This window comes from Corvus kubaryi, unplaced genomic scaffold (assembly GCF_017639235.1).
Source record: "Corvus kubaryi isolate FWS band 111438036 unplaced genomic scaffold, C.kubaryi_AGA036_p1.0 37396, whole genome shotgun sequence".
NCBI classification, from domain to species: domain Eukaryota; kingdom Metazoa; phylum Chordata; class Aves; order Passeriformes; family Corvidae; genus Corvus; species Corvus kubaryi.
This window is the reverse complement of record NW_024581135.1, coordinates 14,038,685-14,060,985: the sequence shown is the minus strand read 5'-3', so window position 1 is coordinate 14,060,985 and position 22,301 is coordinate 14,038,685. Positions and strand designations below refer to the sequence as shown.

Here is a 22,301-nt window from a genome sequence, read left to right as displayed (position 1 = left end):
AACTTGCATTCAGGAAGGGTTTACCAGAGCAGGGAGTTGCATTTTGTGGAAAACTTGGAACCCAGAGCTTGGGGCATTCACAGACCTAAACAGCAGTCTCACAGAATCGCTATGAAGCAGCTTTATGAAATGAGAAATAGGTACTGTGTTTACTCAGATCTCTGCTAGTACACATGTGCAACATAGAATTTTCTACTGTTCAGGCTGGGCTGGAGTAATCTTTACTCAGACCTGTGGCTGGGAGATTAAAGTTTCTGAAAGTCGTCGTTTCCACAGAAGTGCCGTGGGGAGAGTCATGAAAGCCAGACAGTGTTGCCTTTCTTTTTGTCCCATTCTTTACAAGAAAGGAGAAGTCTGGGTGGCAGTGTGTTCTTAATATAGGCTGCCAGGCAGGATGGAGGGTGCAAACTTCACCAATAAGGAGGAAAGCAGCGCTTAACAGCAACTAATCCTTCTGTGAAAACCATGGGCTGTATTTAATCTCTTGGTACGCAGAAGTACTGCCCTCTCTGCAAGGGTTTGACATGCAGTTTCAGAAAGCTGGTAACCTGTTCTGAAATTATTTCTTTTTGGTAATTCTGCATTGATCATGTTTGGTTTGTTTATTTTAAATAGGTTTAGAACTTTTTGTTAAACTTGGTTTAAGAGCCACATTAGTTTCTTAGTTGTTTTCAAAGTCAGCTCTCCAGGAGGGCGATTAGAGGTTGATACAGCTGAAGTACAAACATTTTTCACTGGGCAATTGCTAATACTCTGCTTTGGAACTGTATTAGATGGAGCTGAATGCTTGTTTGCCAGCAGGGATGGAAAGGGAACTTCAATGGTACAGAAACTACAGTGTTTGAAAACACAGCTACAAGTGTTTATGCTTTTGGGTTTTTTTCCCTTTGTACTACTTGGCTTGATTGCACATTTTATTAGGCCAGAAACAATAATGTGTGGCTTAACCAACTCAGAACTGAGTTGGATGATATTTGTGGAGTGAAATAGATATTCTTCCCATTGGATTTACTTGGAATGGTGCCAGCAACAGATGTAAACTTATACTGAGTAGGTATAAAGACAGATGTTTGAAAAAAAATGTAGATCTCTGCATCTTTTTACTTAACAGTTATGCTGGTCTTGTAGCTCTCCAGTACCCTTTTAGGTAAAGTTAAACATTCCCGTAAGTTGTTAAAATTTTTTAGGTCTTGATCCTACCAGCTCTGTGAGCCTTGAGTGTGGAAGGACCAACCTTATTTCCATTCCTGCTTCTTCAGTCATTCTGGGGAAAAAATGGGCAAAACCCTGAGGGGAAAAAAAAGAGTATGTTTAAAAAAATTGCAGGGAATTTCTTTCCTGGAATTGGAACGTTCAGCTCATTAATTTTGAATTTTCAGGCAGTGTTGTCTTGGAGAGATACTCTATTTCCCCACTGTGGATGCAACATGACCCCTTGGTCCAAGTGTTGAGTCTGACACAAGAGGCCCAGAAGGGATTTGAGTTATTTTACTGAGGGACAGTGTATTTCAAAGGTTGCTTGAAAGTATGTTTTTGGAAAAATTCTGTTGAGAGAGATGGCAGCTTCCGTAAGAGGAACAGTGCTCGAAAAGAGTGTAAAATCATTCAGATGGAGAAATACACTTGGGTTTTGTACTGAAACACTCCTTAAGGTACAGTTTCCTCAGCAGAGGAGTGAAATGACTATTCTTTGGTGTATTGAACTGACCTCTGCAGTAGAAGAATACTAGGGATTTTAATTTTTTTTGTCTGTGTAGACTGGACAGCCATTGTGAAAGGCCAAACTTAACTGTGTGTTAATAAATTTGAGCTATGACAAGGATGTGCTCTCTCTGATAATGTTTCCTTCATCATGCATGCAGTCAGTATGATTATTTGTTAGTATCTGCAGTGTGCTTGCATTATGTATTGCCAAAAAAGGCCACTCCCTATTCTGAAACAATTCCAATATAAATATTGGACAATCTCAGTTAATAAAGGTAATTCTGATTTGTTTCAGTAAAAGCGTATTCCAAAAGACTTAAAAGGGTTTTCAAACATTTTTGCAGAAGTTTGATACGGATTGCTTTGTAGGCAAAGGTGCAGGGCTGTTTTTGCACAGTAATATTTTTATGAAAATAGCTGAAGAAAGTGGAAAAAGAGATTGTCTTTCTTTGAAGACGAAGAGCAGTTTATGTGCAGTGCTGGGAGGGGAGGGTTTGGAGACCTGACTGTAGTGGGAGTCAGAAGGTCGGAGGGGTGACGTGATCCATCAATCACAGAGCTCTGGAATGGTGTGCTGCACCCAATTGCTCATGGTCTGGGACTTCTCTGTGAATGGATATCAGAGTCAGTTGCCAGACTAGAACTTTTTGCCAAGCTGGAGGCTTTTGCTGTCCTTATTTCATGACCCTTGGTGGCCATAAATAATTCAGGGAGGAAGTGTGTGTGATAAGGGCTGGATGCCCTCACCATGAGGCTGTGGATATAGTAGGTTAAAAGAGCTGCTTTGTCATGCTGGATGAAGGTGACTTAGAGCTGGGGTGTTTTAGCTGGAATGTCTTCTGACCTGGGAGTCCCAAGTCTCCAGCTGAGGCCTTAATTTTTGAGGAGGCTCTTTGGGGAGCACTTTGTGGTGATTTTCCTCTCCAAAACCAGTGTGGCCCAGATTCTTAACAAGTGCTCTGGCAAAGAAGCTGATGAACTTAACACTCGTTCACAGCCAGAGGACTTCCCCTTCCAGCCTGGTTCTCTAATTTGCTGTTCCTCACCCTTCAGCTCTGCTGAAGCAAAAGCGCAGTCCTCTTGGGTGGAAAGGAGAAGAGCTGTTCAAAAACTGCTTGGGAAGAATCAAGAGCTGATCATCTGTTGATCCATTTGTTCACACTTTGATGGGACAAACCACATTCTGTAACTCACCATGGCCCTGGAGGGCACTGTTCCTAAATCCCCCATGTCTGATCCCTTGCAGCTATTGCCTTCCAGCTCAGGGAACTCCAATGGCTGATCCAAATGCCCGTGTCTTTCCTTTGCCCCGTCGTGCATGCCATGAGTTCCAAATCTGTCCTGCATTTGAGAATCTCTCATCCTTGTTCAGCAAGGTGTTTGTGAACCTGTGTAGGAGCTTTACTGGCCTCTTCAGCACTCTGCATCCAGCCTGTCCCTTCTGGAGTCCCTCTCTAGCATTGTTTTGCCTTATAAGAGCTCTGCCCCTCTTCCTCCTATCATGCACCTGCTCCTTTATCTCTTTCTCCAGCTCAGGCATGGCCTCAAATGCCTTTTGTGTTTTTTCCTGATTTGGTTGCTTCATTTCACATCAGGGCCTGTGTAAAAATAAAAATACTTCTTGCAAAAGTATCAGCACTTAAAATGAGTGTTGCAGAGGAGGAGGCAGAGGAATTGAGAAGGGGGATTTCTGCAGACAACACTATTTATATTAAATATTCCTCTTGCTAGTGTTACCATTGGCTATAGATAGGGTTTAATTAAGCTGTGTTAAATGCCTGCCCAAGTAATAGACATTGATGTTGTTGAAGTCCCGTTGCCTGGAATGTCACATTGATGCCAGCTGAATTAAGTGATGCCATTTGGCTTTATTAGGTACAGGGGTATGATGTAGTGACTATCTAGCTCCACAGTTGTGCCACATTTTTTGGTCTCTGTTTGGTGTCTGCTTAAGGCTGGGGCAGACAGAAGGGAGAGTGGAAATTTACCTGCTTTCTCAAGACTGAAATTTCCTCCTTTTTTTACTTTCAGGGTATTGATAGATACATATTCTCTCCAGTTTCATCTTTGTTGAATAGCATGAACTCGGGAATGCAGCGTTTTTAGCTGCCTGCTTTGAATAAGAGCAAACCAAGTAGAAAAAAATTGCCCAGAAAGTTATGAATTAGGCATACAACTGTATATGGCTAAGATGGCCTGGTGTCACCAGCACACCTGAGAGCTGAGAGGTCAGTGGTCTGTCTCTGGTGCAGTTATGTGGCAGAGTGATGGTAGAGGGGTACCTGTGTGCAGTCTGTGCGCCCTAGGCCTGACAGACTGAGGCTGACCCTAATAGAGCCTGTGTGTCTCCTGGTGAAGATGTGTTTTCAGCACCTCAGGAATTGGGCCACCTGCTTAAGGTGTCAAGATTAAAGCATTTGAAGTCTGAAAACTCTGGCTTAAGCTCTTAAGATTCTTAATCTCCTGCACTTCTTGAGGCAGGTGCCTGCTTTGGCATTGGGTTTGTTCTGGTGGGAGAAGTGACCACTTCTGAATGGTTATCTTGCTGCCCTGTCTTCTGCTCTGTGCAGCTGGTGCTGGAGCACTTTGTGTCTCCATCCACTTGCCTTAGATAAGGTCTTGTCTTTACAGACTGAGGTTTAAACTGACCCAGCTACTCCTGCTGGGGTAGCTGTTTCACATCACTCTTAAACCACCTCTACCACTGAGATGTTTCACCTCTAGCTGCATCTTTTCCTCCTCTTCTGCATTCTGCTGCTCCATTACCACCCCTCTGGTTGTGCTGCTTTACCTGTTTTTCTTTCAAGCCTCTCCTCTCATAGGCACATTTGATGGTAAGTTCTGGATGGGGGACTAGAGGGGCAGCAAAAAGTATGGGAATAGGGAAAGACTAGCAGTCCACGGGACCACAGGGCAGTGGGATGGTGCCTGAGCTGGGGCACTGGCCTCTGTCTCAGCTCAGCTAGACCTGTAGCTAGCACCCAACTTCTTAATTTTATGTTCTCTTTGGCTTATATTCTGACTCTCTGAAACTCCTGGCTGAAAGCTATTAAATAGATGAGGAAAAAATTGGAAATGAAGTTTAAATCACATTTGCCAGGATTTGTTTATATTCTCAGAAGCTTTGGTGGTGAAAAAGCAGAACATTTTCATGTCCTTAAAGATAAATGGGGGGGATGAAGAGTAAAGGGTAGAAGAGGGAAATATCTATGCTTTCTTTTTAACTGCTAAAAACTGTAAAGAAAAGGAAAAGATAAATAAATAAAAACCAATATTTTTTTCCTAATAAGCTTTTATATAGCAAGGCAAGCTTGTGCATTTACAGAAGGGAGAAAAAAAGTCCACGTAATAACACAGTGAGTTAGACCTGGAGGGAGGATGATGCATCAGTCAAATATTTGGGGGTGGATGAGGGGATGGGAACATAGATATATTTAAGAGAGAAAAAAACCAAGAAATAATTAGTATTTCAGTTTGTTATATAATGTGGATTATAGCTGAGAACCAACCCTTGAATTCATGCTGGACTACAAACACAGTGCTTGGGCTGTACCTACAGGGCAGGCATAATGCAAAATGACCTCAAGAAATGAGAGAGAGAGAGGAGTAACATAACAAGAGAAATCAACTAATGTAGGAGGAGCCTTTAAAAGGAACCTGCTTTTGAAGGTGCTTGGATGGCCTCGGGGCAGGCAGACACTGAACTGCATTGCAAATGTGTGATCATAGCCCAGTGTGACTACAGAGACCAAGCATCCTGCCAGTGAGAAGGGAAATTGCTTTTCCATGCTGTCTGTCACAGCACCACTTCTGCTGTAGCATCACTTAATTTAGACCTGACTGACGATAGGAGCTAAACTGCAAAAACTGTGGGTGAAGAGGGAAGGAGAAACAACCTAAAATGTTGAACATAGTGAAGGGACTAAAATCTTCATATAAAAAAGTCCCGGAACATCAGGATTTGGATCAGTGCTGGATGTAACCAAGGGCCCCAGCCAGTTCAGCATCTCGAGGCTTGTCTCATGTATAAGTGCCCTCTGTGGGAGAGGAGATGCTTGGTTTGAGCCTGTGGTTATGTAGGTAAAAGAACCTTTCCTCTTAACTGATTGGCCACGTGCAAAAGTGGTGAGAGAGTGTGCTTGCAAAACATCCGGAGAACTGGGGATTTGTTTGTGTCATTCTGTAAACATGCTGTAGATTGCTTTGAGGAGAATAGCTCTTGCATCCTGGAGATATGTTCTTGTGTTTTCCTAAACTGCCAGGATGGCTGTTATCTAGAGAAAAGCGATCCTTATAAAGGCTGATAGTAGACATATAGAAGGTGCATTAATTTTCTCTTGCAACAGTTGAATACAGACTTTTAAGCTAGATCTTTGCTTCTACTCAGATTTCATTTTAGGTCAAGCAACTACTATTCACCTATTTCCATGGCTGGCTTTTTGTTGCAGTGCTCTTGAGCCAGTCTCCCACTTGTAGTGACCTTTTCTTTGTGAGAGCAGTTTCAGAGGTTAGTGCTACATCCCAGTCGTTTCTGAAAGTCACTTGAGGGATTTTGATGTAAGAAGCCACATCCTTAATGTTAGTGTCCTAAACTAATTAATTTTGGTTTGTTTTTAATGTTAAGTGGCAGCAAAAATCAGTTTTTACTCTTGAATGAAAAACTTTGTCTTTATCCTTGACTGTTGAATTCGCTGAATCTGATCTCCTCAGACTGGCAGGAATGGGTGAAAAACCTGCCCTCTTCTAGCCCGTTCATGTGCGTGGTGAGCTGACTGCCTTACTGCACAGAAGGGGGAATGAGGAATGAGAATACAGCTGCACAGATTAATGCAATCTAAATGGCTCTTTTCCCAGGACAAAAGAGAGAATTAAGTGATGTTACAGTTCCTTGCCACCTTAATTTCAAGGTTTTTGATAAGTGCTAACAGCAGCTTTCCATTTCTGCTGGTTCATGGTGCACCAGTTTGGTTTCTCCTGCAATGGGTGCCAAAACCTCCTTTTCAGTTCTTGCTCCAAGGTCAGTGCTACCAGGGAGTCAGAAAAGCAGACTGTTGTGGTGGTGAAGAGTCCCAGTGTTTTCTCCTTCAGTGCTCCAATGAACTGACTTTTGACAACTGCTGCTCAGTATAGATGCTAATGACCTGGACAATTTACCAGGAGAAGAGCTGCTAGCTCTTCTCTAGATGATTTTCTTTCACACAAGCAGAAATGATTCATTCAAAGTCACTCTTAAATTAGGTGAGGTGTCGTCCAGGGTGGTTGGGGGAGGGAACACATTGATTTAGGACTGCAGTAAGTTGCTGTCTAGCCAGGTGTACTTGAGTATGGCAGGAGACTCAGCAAAAGTGCCTTTTCTGCACTACTCATGTCCTGTTCTGGGGAGCCCTCTCCATAAATGGATTATTTGGAGGCTCTGGAGCATAATATTCCCAATCACGTTACCTGCAGGGTCACCATGCCCTCTAACACAACTTGCAGACAGAGAGTGGCTTTGCCCTGTGTTCTGTGTTTAAAGAGCATTACTCTGATTATCCAGGAGGCTGGATTAATGGGAGTTAATGGATACTTGAGGAAGGAAGGAAGGGAGAGGTGCTCAGGAGGTGAATTTGAGCTGGCAGACCTGTTAGCAGAACAGTGCAGTCTGCTTGTGAAAAAGTCAACCAAAAAAGCAGCTCTGGGGAACTACTCTGCCCTGAAGAACTTGAGGAGGCAGGTAGTAAGGTGCTTGTGTGGGAAGCTGGGTGATTAAAACTGTCACTAGTGAGTTGTGGTGATGTTTGAGGCACCCAGTAAAGTCTTCTGGAATAAAATAAGAAAAAAATAAAAGATCCTTCTGTCCTGCCAGATCTTGGAAGCTAAACTGGACTTGCTCTAAAACCTCTGTTTCCTATCTCCAGTCCTCCTCCCATGGTGTAAGGAGCAGAGTCCTACCTGGTGGGATGCTAGGATCTCAAATGGGAGGCAGCACCACTCTGTGGTGGACAGAGGAGCCCTGTGGCAGAAGGGGGTTAAGGAGTGACCTGGCCATCAGAAACCTTTCGGTGTTCAAAGTCTGAGAGCAGCACAGTGTGCTGGGAGTTGCACAGGCTGCTTGAGAAAGGGAATGGAAATGTTCTCCTTGTCACAGGAGAAGATCTGACCGTGTAAAAGAAACAAATGTGTATTAGGAAGCTGAATAGAGAAACAGGGTCCAACTGCACTAGGGGTAGTGAAGAACAGGAGAAGGGTGAGGGCTGGACTGGGTCTTCCAGAGGAGGAAATGAAGCTTTTTTTCTTTAGGGGAAATGACACTAGTTCCAGCTCTTATCTAAAAAACGGCTACTTTAGAAGGACAGGAAAGAAAGGGATTGCCGAAGAAATCCCTAGAGTGTGATGGTCTGCCTTGTTTTTCTGGAGCAGGTGTTTGTGGGGGCTGAGTCCTGCCCTTGAACAGGTTCTTAACACCACTGCTGCCCTTGGCACAGGCTGCCTGTGCAGTGTTCCCCATGCCCGTCCTCACAGCCCTGCAGACACAGATACTGGGCCCCCCAGTCAGCGAGGAACAGCAACACAGCTTGGTTGCCTGGGTGAGTTAAGGTTTCACCCTCATGAATGGGGCTGTGAATGAAAACGAGGATGGGACAGTGGAGTGGCAGGCCTTGGAAATAAAGCCCTCCTTGAGAGCCTGTAGGGTCTGCCTGCCAGCCTGCAGTGATGGGCAGTGGAAGGGAAAGGGACAGCTGACCCCTCCATTGAGGGAGGAACCCTGCAAGCACGTTCTTCAAGCCCAGGGATGGCGTGGGCCTGAAGCCAGACATGCTGTAGATGTGGAAGGGTATCAAAAGCCTTGATGGATATTTTTAGCCAGAATGAGTAGGGGCAAGGGTGTAAGGGGCCAGAAAAAAATTAACTATTCCTGCATTTTCAGTCTCCTGATGCTGAGGAACCAGGTGTCCTTTTTAAGGGATGACTAATTCCTTGTTTCGTGGAATGGAGAACAGAAAGAAAAGCATTTGTTTTTCCTCATCAGATGAAACAAGTACTTGTTTCTGGAGGTGAATTTGTCATGTTTGGAACCTGCTGCCTTCAGAGCTTCCTTCTCTGTTCTTCCTTGAGCCATTGGTGGATCTGTGGCACTAAGATGTGTCTTTGTAATGTAAACATCAGCTCCCTCCCACGTGGAAAACCAAAAGACTTGAGTGATGTCCCTATCTTTTTTTAAAAAAAATAAGGTCGGACGTGGAGGGAAGGCTGTTCAAACAGAGAGCATTGTTCAGTTGCTGTGGTCTGTTGCTGTAGGGTTGCTTATCAGAGCTGGCTGTGCATATTTATCTAAGTCCTTCCTGTTCCCTCCCTGACCTGTTCCCCCCCCCCCATTCCTCCCTCCCATCCCTAAGATTTTTTCTGTGGTGAAGCTACTGGGGAAGATGCAAAAAGGGGAAACCTGGGGTCTGAAAGATGTGCAGACTGTTGTGCCATGCTTAAAGCACTCACCCGCAAGGAGTCTCTGGGTGATGGGAGATGAAAAAGTGGAAAAGAGGATTTGTGTCAAGACAACAAACTCTTCTTTAATTTCTTCCCTCTGCTGCCACCTCCCTTAGTTTTCTGACTATAGTAACCTTCCGATGATATTTTTATTCACAGGATACTGTCCCCAGTAATCATGGTAGCCCTTTTACTCTAACCCCATGTGCATGCACCAACCCAGATAGCTTTTTAGCGTGTTACCCTGAAACTGTGGCCAGGATAAGCAGGGATGTTAACAAGTGGTTGGAAACATGACGAAAATATATGAAAACAGAATCTGTTTTCATGGTGACAGGCTGAGAGATGAAAATTCATGTATAGTGCTTTCTGCTGCCTTTGCTGTCTGGCTCTAAGGCTTCCTTACTAAAATCCATTGATCTGCTTTCTGTTTGTTGCTGTCATTCTCTCTGGTGTTCCTTCTAGTTGTCAGTCATGCTTGGATTGATTTTGCCATTTTTGTAAAGAAAAAAAAGGTGCAAGTCAGGAAATTCTCTGTTCAATCAACTGTGACTGCTCTGGGAGGGTCTTGCAGGGAGGAGAAGAGGAGGAGATAATGTGAGGTGAGTCAGTTCCCCTGTCCTTGTGCTTTGTCCTTGGGGCATGTTGCACCGATGCAACTAATTTCTTTTGTCTTCCGAACTAGTTCCTGCTAGTAACATGCGTATGCAGGAAAAAAAGAGACAGTTGGAGTAGCTGTGTTCATTTACGTGTGTTAGTATATCTTGGGACCAATATCTGTGCATCCTGGATACTTCAATCCTGTCTTGTCCAAGCAATAAATTTCACTTTGAGAATGACCACTTGGGAATGTTCTTTAGGCTGGTTTTCACTTTTTTTACTTGATGTCCTTGGAAGGAAAAAACTCTGTGTGGCTGAGATGTAGCCTATGCAATGCTGACTCAAGGTCACAAAAGTAAACAGTTTTTCATCCCGCCCTCACCATTACCCAGTATTTAAAACCCGGAAGGCTGAAAGAGAGCCAGGAACATAATCAACATCCTTGTCCAGCTGGACTTGCCTACCTGTCAGAAATCTTGCCTTGCAAGAGTGTAGTGCTACCATACACAATGGCCCTAGCAGTGGTAAGGGACAATGTTCAGAGTTATTAAATTAAGCACCTGATTTTTTTATATCGTGCTTCCTCAGAGGCTATGTGAGAATACTTACTCCTCTGTGATAGGAAGGGAAGGTGGCATCATGGTTTGTGCAAAACTGAACAGTGCATCTGTGACAGAGGCAGATTTTCCTGGGTTTGAAGGGAACTGTGACAGCTTCTCCATTCCTTCAGTAATAAACATTAATGTTTATTATTGACCTACATGTAATTCAGGGTAGCTTTGTATCACTGTTGCATACTCCTTGTACAGCTATGGCCAAGTTACTTGTTCTCTAGAAGTCTCATTCTGACATCTTCAAATAATGAATAAGAAGTGGTTCTGTGTTGGGGTGAAAAAAAGTCTTTGAACACACGTGTGTGCCAAGCCTTTGCACGTATCCTGCTCTCCTCCTGACAGTGCTGCTGTGATGTGGGTGAGACTGCCCTGCTCTCCATAGCAGAAATGTACTGGGTTTGTGTTGGCTGTGCTGGTGAAGATTGGCAGAGACAGACTGCCTCCTTTCAGAGAGCGTCTTTGGTTTATTTATGTCCCTGCTCTGAAGTCAGAGATGAGAAAGAAAGTGTTTTGTGCTTGCACTGGGGCAGTACCAGTGCTGTTGTGTGATGTGCTTGTTTCTTTTGATACAGAAGAAGGTTCTGTGCTTGTTTCAAAGGAAGATGTCCAAGCATTGCACGCTCACCCACAGATGCATGTGGAAAAATAGCTGCAGCTGGATACTCCTGTTCACAAGAAACTGGTGATCAGGTCTGATTCTGCATTTATTTCTTCCTTTCATCTGCTTAGCAAAGCACCTAAGGCCTAGATAGCATCAGCTGTGCATCGTTCAAGTTCCTACTTCCAATCACATCTTCCTTTCAATCTCACATGGTAATCCCCAGCCATCTCCATGCTTGGCAGAAAGCCAGGTGCTTAAGGCCTGGATACCCTCCTCAGCTACTGAGAAGGGCTTTCCCCAGAGAGATCCAAGGGAAGCCCTGGGAGCCTGGTCCTGTCACTGTGCTCCCAGGTCCTTTTTGTTGTCAGGAGTGCTCCTGCTTCGACTGTGTTTTCCTACTCTTGGAAAACCCGAAGCTGTCACGTCAAACAACTCTTCAGAGCTTTCTGTCCTCTAATCATACACCAGCCAAAACACAGTCAACCCTTACTCTTCCAAGTTAAGGCTTCTTTCTCAGGATCTGTGGTGTTCCACAGTAATATCTATTTAGTTGTTGTTCTAGATCCTCCTTGTTCTATTTTTTTCTTTCTCTTCCCATCATCTTTAACCTTTGCCTGTGGCAGCTGTGCAATCAAATCAGAATCCAGACGAAGCTGCCTCTTGGATCCCTGCCTGCATTTAATAATAGGGCTCTGGTTGTTACTGAGGAAATAACATTGCAAAGTGCATTGGCTCTCCTTTCATTCAAAAGTTTCATTAGTGATTTGGGCAATATACGGTTGTTTTAAGCTCTTAACTGCTTTCCAGAGTTCATCCTGACAGGAGATAACACAATTGCAGAATGGTCTCATCAGGCTGAGAAACTGTCTCAAAAAGCTATGTAATTTTAAAAACAGTTTAGATATAAAAATAATTTTAAAATTTTTTATAGTTTAGATGATACGTCTTTAAAAATCTGATAGTAATGAAGTCTCAGAAACCCAGTGCTCAGTTTCTTGGAAGGTTTGTCTTGAGTGGACAGCAAAACCTATCCCAAAAGTTACATGAGCTGTGAAGATAAGTAGTAAAGTTGGTTTGGAGTTTTGCCATTACAGTTTTATCTCCATGATATTTGGTCATACTCTGTGTGGCTGAGAACAGTAGATTCACACTTTTTTTAACACTTGAATCTCAGTGAGAACTTCAAGTGTTATAGAAAGGGTGTAAAAACTGAGGTTTGGAAATTACTCTTGGTGAGCAAAGCCAAAGTTTTCAGTCAATAAACTAGTTCCTAAACCACTGAATTTGAGTGGGTTTGTCTGAAGTTGTGGCTGCATCTTATCTGCATCTCCCTTGTATAATTAAGAGTTCAAAAAATTTTGAAATGCTGGGACTAGAGCTCAGCAGCTTATCTTGAAAAAGAAAAAGGCTTGGCAGTGATTTTCCCACTGTAGGAATGGATGGGAGATTTTTAGAGTTGAAACACAAGTTTATACAAGTTTAGCAAGTCTAAATCTTGGTGTTTTCCAGATTGATAGAAACAGGAGACATTCAGCCCAGCCACTGAATCTAGTCCTTTAGCCCAAAATTCACCCTTACTTGTGTGACTGACTGAAAACAATGGCCCAACAATTTACAATAGGGCATAAGAACAGCAGTGCTGCTTGGAAAATCAATCCTCCACCCCTTGTGAGCCGTGCTGGGACATCAGAAACCATTGGTTGCTTTTAACCCAACCTGTATTGCTATTTTGAATGGAGGTTTGTTTCTCAATCCTGTTTCAGCATTTAGCCCTCACATTCTTGGTTTAGCACAAGGAGGGACAGTGATACAGAGGCAGGAGAGAGAGTGGGAAATGAGGCTTTTTCAGTGGCCTTCTTGGGAAAGCCTTTAAGTATTCATGAAACTGTGGCCTCTGCAAAGACTCCTCTGTGCTTTGGGAATTTCTCCAGTCCAAGGTAGATTTTCTTTCCATCCCCTGAGCAGGATAGTTCCATTCTGGAATTGAGGATGGAGGGGATGCTGTATCCATCTGTGCTGGAGAATGTACTTCAAAGGAAGTTCCTATTGTTTCTTGCAGGAGATGAATTAAAGCAGAACTTTGGCTCTGGAAACTGCTGCCATCAAGTCTCTCGCCTGGAAGTGATTAGGTGGCAGTACTTTTGAATGTTTTGTATATTTAAGCTGTCTACAGAAGATGGATTCCATGTCTCCTATGAAGTACCTGAAGGTTTTTAGGATGATACTCTTCTTAAAAGCCAGGTCCCTTTGATATGCAGTCCCCCCAAGTGCAAGTCAGAGGTGCACAGAAGGTAGGAACAGCCTATATTCTTTCCTATCCCATCCTGTTTCCTAGCGCTGCTGGAATCGATCCGTGTTGATTCTGGCACAGTCCTGCGAAAGCCACCAGGGGACAAAGGCTCCTTTTGTTGGGAGCTGCAGCCCGGGGCATGGACGTGCTTCTCAGCACTTGCCTCTTGCTGGGACATCACGCAGTGATTCCAGTGTGATTTCAGAGCCTCCTGGGGTGTGTGTGTGTCTGGTGTGTCTCGGCTCAGAGTCGCCACACTGACCAGAGAGTGTTTCCTATTGTCTTATTCTGGGAGAGGAAGAAGAGAAAAGGGATGAGTGAGGTCGAGGTTTGCACAAGGGGAAGCTAAATATTGGGTGAGTGTGACCCTTTGTGGCCAGGTGCAGGTAACAGTGAATCAACAGGGACTGACAAACGTTGTTCCCTGTTCTCTTCTACCTTCACTCTTAAAGATACTTTATGCAGCTAATCTCAGTTGTGTGTTTGTTTTGGGGTTTTGTTTTTCCTAAACCCTGTCTTTGTTCAGTAATAATGTTTGGTAATTTAACACCTTTGAAACTCTGCAGGCTGCACATCTCTGAAACTAAAGTGTGGTAGTTGGTGGGGAAAGGTGTTGGAGGAGCAGGTTGGGAATGGGGAATGAGCCAGGGAACACCCACCTGGTAAAAGAAGTTCTCCTCCCTTCTCAGGTTTCTGTTCCCCTCCATGGAAGCACTCCAGTTCCTGTCCTTGCTTGGCTGTGGTCACGCAGAGCTGTTTAAAGGCATGGGAAGTGAAACCTGTGGCAGGATAGGATCCAACGGGGAGGTTTTATTCTGTGCCCATGACTGATAAGGAAGAGAGTCAGCAGAGCACCTCTCTTTCCAGTGAGAACTCAAAAGCTCATGTTTAATCTTTGACACACTGTCCCATGCCCAGCAGGTATCTGCCACATTGTCCAATATGGGGGGGAATGGAGCAGCTGCTGACAGCAGCCTCAGTGCCTACCTCGTTCTTGCAGGTGATAGCAGAATTATTTGGGTGATGGCACTTGCCTCATGGGAATGAAGGCACAAAGATGTGTGCACATGCCATTTTTGCTTTCCTGAGATACCAGTGTGGATAGCAGCAGCCATGGAACACTTGCTGGTTGCTGTCATGACTCATTTTTATTAAAGCCACGCTGAGCCAAAATTAGTGTGTAGGAGCTGCCCAGGGGGCTGGTGTGACTGTGCTGGAAGGACACTCATGTGAGCCAGCACGTGGCACACGCTGGCACCTGCAGCACCGAGGACTGAGGTGTGTTGTGTCCTCTCCCGCTCCCAGCAGTGACCACAGCCATGACACTGGTGTTGCTGAATGTGGCTGAGGTAGGAGCCTTACTGGATACATAACTTTGGACAGCTGTACTGGCAGGCCTGGCATGGCTCTGTGTTTAAAGACCAAAAAAGAGATGTTACTTAGTTGCCCTTACTTCTGCCTGGGAATTACAGAAAACAGAGAAGGCTTTATAAGGTTTTTAGCAAGAAATCTCATCACTATGGTTCTTTTGTTTCGTACTCCATTCACTCCAGGTTTAAGTCTTTATTCATAATTGGAGTAGATTGTGCTGTGTTAGTCTTAATGAGGTGCTTGTTCTGTTGTCAGACACACCAGGTAATGGCTCCTGTTGGGGGGGTTAGACCTGGCAGACTGTGAGTTGTGTCTAAGGGGAAGGAGGTTTTTTTCCATTCCCATAGTTGAGTTGTATGTGAATGTGTCAGTGGTATTGAACAAGGTTCCCTTAAAACCATGAAGAGGAATGTACCTCATGATAAAAAGTCTCATCCATATTCTAGATGAACTAGAGCAGGGCTTCAAACCTTTTCTTATATCATGGGGCCTTAATTTTCTTTTCCAGGGGTTTGGCCTTCTCTGTAAATGCCAGATATACAGCTTGCTTTCCATAGTTGTTCTTCATTGGCCTTGAAGTCTGCAGACCACATGCTGAAAATCACGAGACATTCTTTTGTGTTTATTGCCAGATCTGTAATTTCAACCCAGTATCTTCTGGCCTTGCTGTCTGTTTAATTCCCTGTGCTGTTTACAGTTGGGAAAAAAAAGTTGAACCACCATCCTACCCACAATCTAGCATGACTGTTGCAGAGTGAGCTCAGACACTTATTTTTTTTCCTAACCTGGTCTCCTGCATCTGGAATCCTGTGCTGATGAAACAGATTTGTTTGTGGTGATGGTCTAAAAACTCAGTGGGGTTTTTCTCCCCATTCTGAAGAAGTTGGATGAATGACATTGTACCTTTCATGTGTCATTTGTGTTCTTGGGGTACTTTTAAAGTAAAACTGGCAACCCCCACCCATGCTGTGTTGAACCACTAGAAGCACAGTATGTTGGTGCAAGCTGGACACTCCCATTCAAATATGAGCAAAGCAAAATTGCCTTCTCAGATCTGGCTGCCAGAGTGGTGAGATGGCTTTGCACCGAGTGCCTCCCTCGTTGATCCCCTTGTCTCTGCTGAGAAGGATGATTTTTGGTGATACATGGTGGAGGTTGTTTGTGATGCCTGTGTTTGCCTGGCTGTCACTGTCCATCTCACCCCTGACTGACAGTTGCTTTAATGGATAATCAGAGAAGTAATAACTTCTACAGCAACTCTCACATGTCATCTGTGGCTGCTCTCTGATGCTTCCTACAGTGCCAGATCATCTGTTGTGGTTTTTCTGCCTTATTTCATGTATTGAATTCCTGCCCTTCCTGTTCGCCTTGAGCATAGATCTGGAGTGTCCTCTGCAGGTTTCATTCTCGGGGAATTTCATTTTCTGAGTAGGTGAACAAAACCTTCAATCACTCTAGTCCCTGAAATCTTAGTTCCCTTCTTTTGCTGGTTCTGGCTCTTCCCTGACTTCAGCAGCAGGAAGAACAGAAGCAGGCTGGGGAACCACCAGGGTAAGGGGGTCTATGTGAAAACAAAAGTTACTCTTAAGTTACCTATGGAAAAAATCCACTGCAAGGAACTGGGCAAATGAGAAGGCCTCTGTTGTATTTTATGTGTGGGATGAAGAAGGGCAAAATCTCTTGCACATAATTATTTGGAATAAAAATGCTTTAGATGTTGACTTTGTAGTAAAGATTCGAACAGGTCTCTGTTCCAGTGACAAGCTTTTCAAAAAGCTGTTTGGGAGACTGATCGTTAGCGCAAAGTTGTACATGACTGTCTGGAGACAGTTAATGTTTAAATGAGGCAAGTTTTAGAATAGGTAACTTGCTCTGTTTGTTGTAGCAAAGCATTTAAGTGTATCCTGTGGGACAGAAGTACAAAAGCTTGCTTGGTCCCTTTTTGTTATTTGGCTTTCGCAGTAAATTTTGTGCAGCAGAGTGAGATGAATGGAGTGCTGGCACTGAAGTGCTCCTACACTGGTGAATCTACCTGAAGTTTGGTGCTTTTGTCACTGTGGTGGTGATCTGTACTGACAGTAAAACTCACAACACGACCTGACTGGTTACTGGACATAGTTGTAATGTATGAGTTAGAATAAAGTGTGAGTTAGAAAGCATACTGTGCTGAGTTTGCTCTTGTTCCAGTGTGTGCTGTCAGGTCGTTGTGTCTTACAGCATTACAGGCCATTGAGTCTTGCAGCAGCACTGCACAGCCAGCACTGAACAGCAAAGGAGTCTGGCCGCCTTCCTCTGAGGGCAAACTTGCTGCAAGGCTGGGACATACGTGTACATATTGCTGCAGAGTGAGTCCAGGACTAGAGATGTGTTAGGAGGTTCTTTGGTCCAGCTTCTTAAGTGGAATCCTTGAATCCTTCCTGGTCATCCAGTGTAGTGCAAGGGTGTCTATGGCTTGTCAGTTTAACATGTTGAATATGAAATGTAATGTAAGAGGCTGTGAATGTTCTTAGATACCAGTAGGAGCTTCTCTGTTCTGTATGTGTGACTTGAAGTGTGTTAGGTGGGGTTTCAAGGCACTGGCTCCTGGTACTGAAAAGGGAATCTAGAAAAAGTTTGTGAAATACAGAAATCTTGGCATAGAAGATTTAGTGACTTTAGACATAAAGATGTCCTGATGGTGTTCTTGCAGCCCATGTTGAATGACAGAGGGGACTTCACAGTGCTGTGCAGTTGCAGTTATGGTGGCATAACCAAAGGTAGGCAGCAGTGAATGTGCATTAGGTCGAAACGGAGTGATGTGGTTAAAGAGGCTTGCTGTGATCCAGAGACAGCTTGAGTTGTATCTGAACTTGCTGCCTCCTGGTAATCCTTTACAAATAAACTCTTGGGCAAGAGGAGATAAAAGCAACTAGATGCAGTTCCAGCCCTCCTTTTGTGAGTGCTGCTAGCAATGGAATAAGCGTACTTTAACCACAGAAGGTCAGCAAGGCCTTCGGGCTCCATACAGACATTATGATTTTATTGTTAGCCTGTATAACAAGATTAGCACCAAATGACTCGCAGAACAAGTCAGGTGGTCTTTAATCTTCTGTATCTGGGTTGGTATGAAGACATTTTCATTATCATGACAAGCATCGTAGCTGAAAACTTTGACTAAATCAGGTCTTCAGTGACAAGTGTTTTCTGTAGGAACTCTCAACTTTAATAAGAACAAAACACTGAAAGAGTGGTGGGTTTATTTTTTTGGGGTTTTTTTGTTTTGTTTTTTGTTGTTGTTCTTTCTGTTTGGTTATTTCTGTTTGTTGTTTTGCTGTGGTTTTCTTCTTCTTTTCTTTTTTTTTTTTTTTCCCCAAAAAGATGAAAATTCCCACAGGGAACACATGAAGTTGTTAAAGTTTTTGGTGGGAGAGAAAGCTCTGTGGTGATTTCAGAGGTGATGCTGAACTTCCTGACTGAGGGGGCAGTGGATATCACAGCTGAAGCTACAAGTTGTATGAGATTTCCTTCTGGAGTGCAGGTTCCTTTCTGATTCCTGGGATGCTTTCACTTGTGTACTTACAAATTGCAAGCTCCTAGTGATTGCTCCAGCATGAAGATGTAATGTTCATAGTATTAATAAGTAGGTGAATCTTCATAATAAATGAAGTCTATGCTAATAAAGTTTGTGCGTTAACGACCCAGATACTCCCCTGTATAGTAACTTCTCCTGTGATCATGGCTGACCTTTATGCAGCAAGGCCACAGGGCACAGCAGAGTTTGCCCCCATGCAGGAGTGAGCTCAGATCCAGACTAAAGTATCTTTATTTTGTCTCCATTTCAAGCTTCCTGTAAACAACACAATTGATAAAGTCAAAGCAATAAATCAGAACCACTCTGACAATATCAGTTTATATGTCATGTTGAAACTCTTCTGGAGTTTTCCTTACGTCGAAGTGAAGCTTATCCCATTTTTTTTAAATGAGAAACATTAACCTATGTAAATACCAGGTGCCTTTTGCTTATCAAATGCTGTGATGGGATGGGGAAGGGAGTTGTATTTTAAAAGTGGAGATCCTGGGCTGATAATGAAAATACAATTTGAGTTAATAATTTCTGGCAAGGTAACTTGTCCTCCTTGTAACTTTACATCTCTCCCCTTTTGCTTATTATCTGGGCACGGTAAGTTTATGGTTCTTCATTGTAACTGTTTGCAAAGGACTTTGATTTGTGCAACTTTTGTAGGAGGGAACAGAGAAGCCCAGACTCTAACCCCTGAATTTCCAAGAGGCCCCTTAAACCCTTTTTGCAACTGAGGGTGAAGTCAGCTGCACAGGAAGGGTGAGAACTGTGTGTTTGACTCTCCTTGCAGGAGCTGGGACCATTTAGAACTGTGGCACTGCTTCTATGTACCAGATGTGTAACAAAAGCATGTGAAGATGGGGAACAGAAGAACACAAGCAAGAGGGAGGCCAGGACAGAGTAGCAGGGGGTATAACTGAGCACGTGGGTGTCTTAGCAACTGTTGATTCTGATATTTGTGTCATTTTAATGATGGCAGAGGATTGAAGGAATAATGATTATGTCTGTAGACATACAAGTGCTTTTTAGTGGATAAACAGATAAGTAATGTGGTGGGCAAGGAGTGCTCAGGTACTGGTGGCTGTAGTTCCAGTGATATACATGCCTAGGGACTGAGGTGAAGGGTGTAACTCCCCTCCTTTAGGTACTGCCCAGCTTTGCTCCATGCAGAAAGCCACAAATCATGTCTTCCTTCTCATTACTCTACTTTTTCTATAGGTGCTGTCTCTGTTCTGCTTTGAAAGGTCTGTATTGGAAATTTAAAGTCTGTAGTATGTAACAAGACAATCCCCTTCTTTACACCCTTTCATATCCGGGATTCAAAACAAAATGAGGGGGCCTGGTTTTGTCCACAAGCACTGCCACAAAGCTGGGATCCTTCAAATAAAAGCAGTGGGGTTTGCTCCCAGGTTATTGAGTATCCACCAGTTTCCCAGAGAATCTTATATTTTCAGTGAGCCCTTTTTCAGAGATGAGAGATTCCAAGTGCCAGGCTGCCTCCCTCTCACTCTGTAGTAGGATGTGACTGGGATGGTGCAAAGCAAATGCTGGTTCTTTGTGACACACCCCTGAGGGATGATGTAGGTGAGCTGAGCCTGTGCTCAGCTCAGCCTTCTCATGTGTGCTGCTCTGCAAACCAGGGGCAGCTTGAATCCAGTTGAAATTTCAGGCCTTTCCAAGTGAGGCTGTAACATCAAGTGGTGGCATGTGGAGCTGGGCCTTGGGAGAGCTGCAGGTTGTTGACAGTTCCCCTGGTTATTAACAGCCACAGCAAGGGCTCGCAGATTCTGAGAACAGACCCTGCATTTGCTTTGGGGGAGACAGCTGGCAATGGTGTTTGATACAGCAATATGTCTCTGCCTGGCTTTTGATTGACAGTAACACAAACTTATTCTCCCAGCCATGACTTAAACCTGGTGACATTTACAGGAGAGTTAACTTCTCTGGTCTAAGTTTAGATGGTGATTTTGTGTTTGTCTGCGTGTGTGTGCTTAATAAGATACAAAAACAGGAAAGGTCTTCTGCAAATGAAAATGTAACCGGCATTTCAAACCATGGCTGAATGTGAAAGAGGGAGGTGTTAAACCTTCATGGATTTTCGTGGACTAGTTGCAGTAGATACTTGTTTAAGATACCAGAGTGTTGAAGGGTTATTGCCTATTTTGGCACTTTGGGTTTGCTCTCGTTAAATGCGTGGCAAATATTCATAACTGTGGGGCTGTCAGTATGACTGGGCGGTTTTGGGTTTTCTGGGCAAGCTGAACTTAGAATTGGCTGGTAGCCTTACCCCCACCTGTGCACAGCTAATGACATGTTTTGTGGGTGGATGTCCATAAGCCATCTGGAAATAGCATGTGGTCTAAGCTGACTGCTGAGATTTCATTTCTTGCCTTGCATCCCTGTTACGCTTCAGAAGAGTCTCCTGTTAATGAACCTTGTTGCAAGAGAAAAATCCTCCTGCCTCCCACAGCAGGCTAGACCAAGAGAGCAGAGCTGGCAATGTGCTTCTCAGCCTTGCCTTGAAGGATGAGGACTATCAGGGGAAGCATGTTCCGTTTAATCTTCAAGCAAATGGTACTGAAGCACAGTGAGAGAGAGAGAGGAGCAGATCCTTGTCCAGTGATGGCTGAGCCAGAAATATCCTGAGCTTATGCATAACTTGACACCGTTAAATGGTGCTTGAGTGAGAGCACTTTTTGGTCACTATTGCTTAGAGGGCTATTTCAGATTAATTACCCAAAGAAGAATGTTTTTGTCTCCCATTACAGACCTTTGGTAAGCTTCTATTCTTTCAGGAATATGACTTTCTTCTGATGCTGTCTTTTGCAAGGCCTGGTCTGGCAGCAGATTTTTAACCCAAGCAGGAATATCTGCCTCTTTGACTAGGCCCTGAGGCTCCATATCCTCCACTAGGTGCATGAAGGATTTGCTCTAACGTTCCTCTGACATTATAATGAAAAATGTACCATGAAAGCTGGTGGAACTCCTCAACCCTCTGTGAACATCATGAACAACTTACTTGCCTCATGTTTCTGGAGAGGTGACATGTCACTTTAGACAGTGCTAATGGAGTTACTTGGGCAGAAAGGTGTGGTTTCAAGTGGTGCCCAGAGAAGCCATATGCATAAACCAGATGAACTGAGAACAACACCGGCATTTAGAAGAGTGGTTTCATCCATTCTTTATAAGACAGGAAAGCTCCTAGGTTTGGCTTCTTTTTTGTCTGAAATGAAGGTGCAAATGTACAATCAGGGTAGAGGTACTGGGTTGCATCAATGCCCTCAGAACTGCTCTGTCATGTCAGCAGTCCCCATGTCTTTATATCCACCTTACCTTGCTTCTGTGTTCCTTGTCAGAAACAATTGGATGCTTATGACAGGGGAAAAATTTGCTGGAAAGGGTTTTTTTATCATTCCTTGTCCCCTCTGCTTCCACTTCTTTCAGTCCTTGCTCTTCAAGTTCACAAAACTACACTTACATAAGCAGCGCTAGCAGTGTTATCCACTGTCACTTGAGATTTGTGGAGTGAGCTGCATCTTTTTTCTGTAGGAGACTTGAAGATTTTCAGTTGAGTGTGCTTTGCAACCTTTCTGCCCTTTGCTAAGCCGGACACATGGTCCAGTTTCATTCTCATTAGTGTGATAGTGCATTAGTACTGCAGCACTTCTGAAGAGTAAAACTCCAGGGTCGGGATCCCACTGTAATCAAACAAATCTGGAACAAGAAAGGCCTTTTGCCTTGAGGTCACATACGATGAATGATGATACAAAGCAGACCAGGCTTTTGGAGCTGCACTGATGCTGTAATTGGCAGTCCTGATTGCCTGGATTTGGGATTTTCTGGGGCATGGAGTACCAGGGTGAGAGAGAAGAGTTGGTCCATCAGCACTCCTGTGAATGAAAGGAGTTCTGCTGACTGATGAATCTGATTATTTCAGCAACTGTGTATGGGATAGAACTGAAATCCCTAGGCATTCCACCATGTGACATCTGTAAAGATATGAGTGGTAGATTGGTACTGCCTTTCTTAGAGGAAAATAGAATAGGAAATACTTTTTCTTTCTGCACTTCATCAAATAAAGAGATGTTTTGAGCCATT

The 22,301-nt window shown here is 43.8% G+C and overlaps 1 protein-coding gene across 14 annotated transcripts in view; it reads left to right on the top strand.

The window, feature by feature from the left end:
* BIN1 (bridging integrator 1) overlaps positions 1 to 22,301 on the top strand; it is a 96,652-nt gene that overhangs the window by 6,827 nt on the left and 67,524 nt on the right. The window contains exon 1 of one of the 14 annotated variants that reach the window (XM_042041648.1): positions 13,043 to 13,274. The exons of the other annotated variants lie outside the window; for them this stretch is intronic. Coding sequence (XP_041897582.1) covers positions 13,236 to 13,274 — 39 coding nt within the window. The 5' untranslated portion in view covers positions 13,043 to 13,235. Of the gene's footprint in view, positions 1 to 13,042; positions 13,275 to 22,301 lie in introns of those variants that run through there. 14 annotated transcript variants of the gene reach the window in all.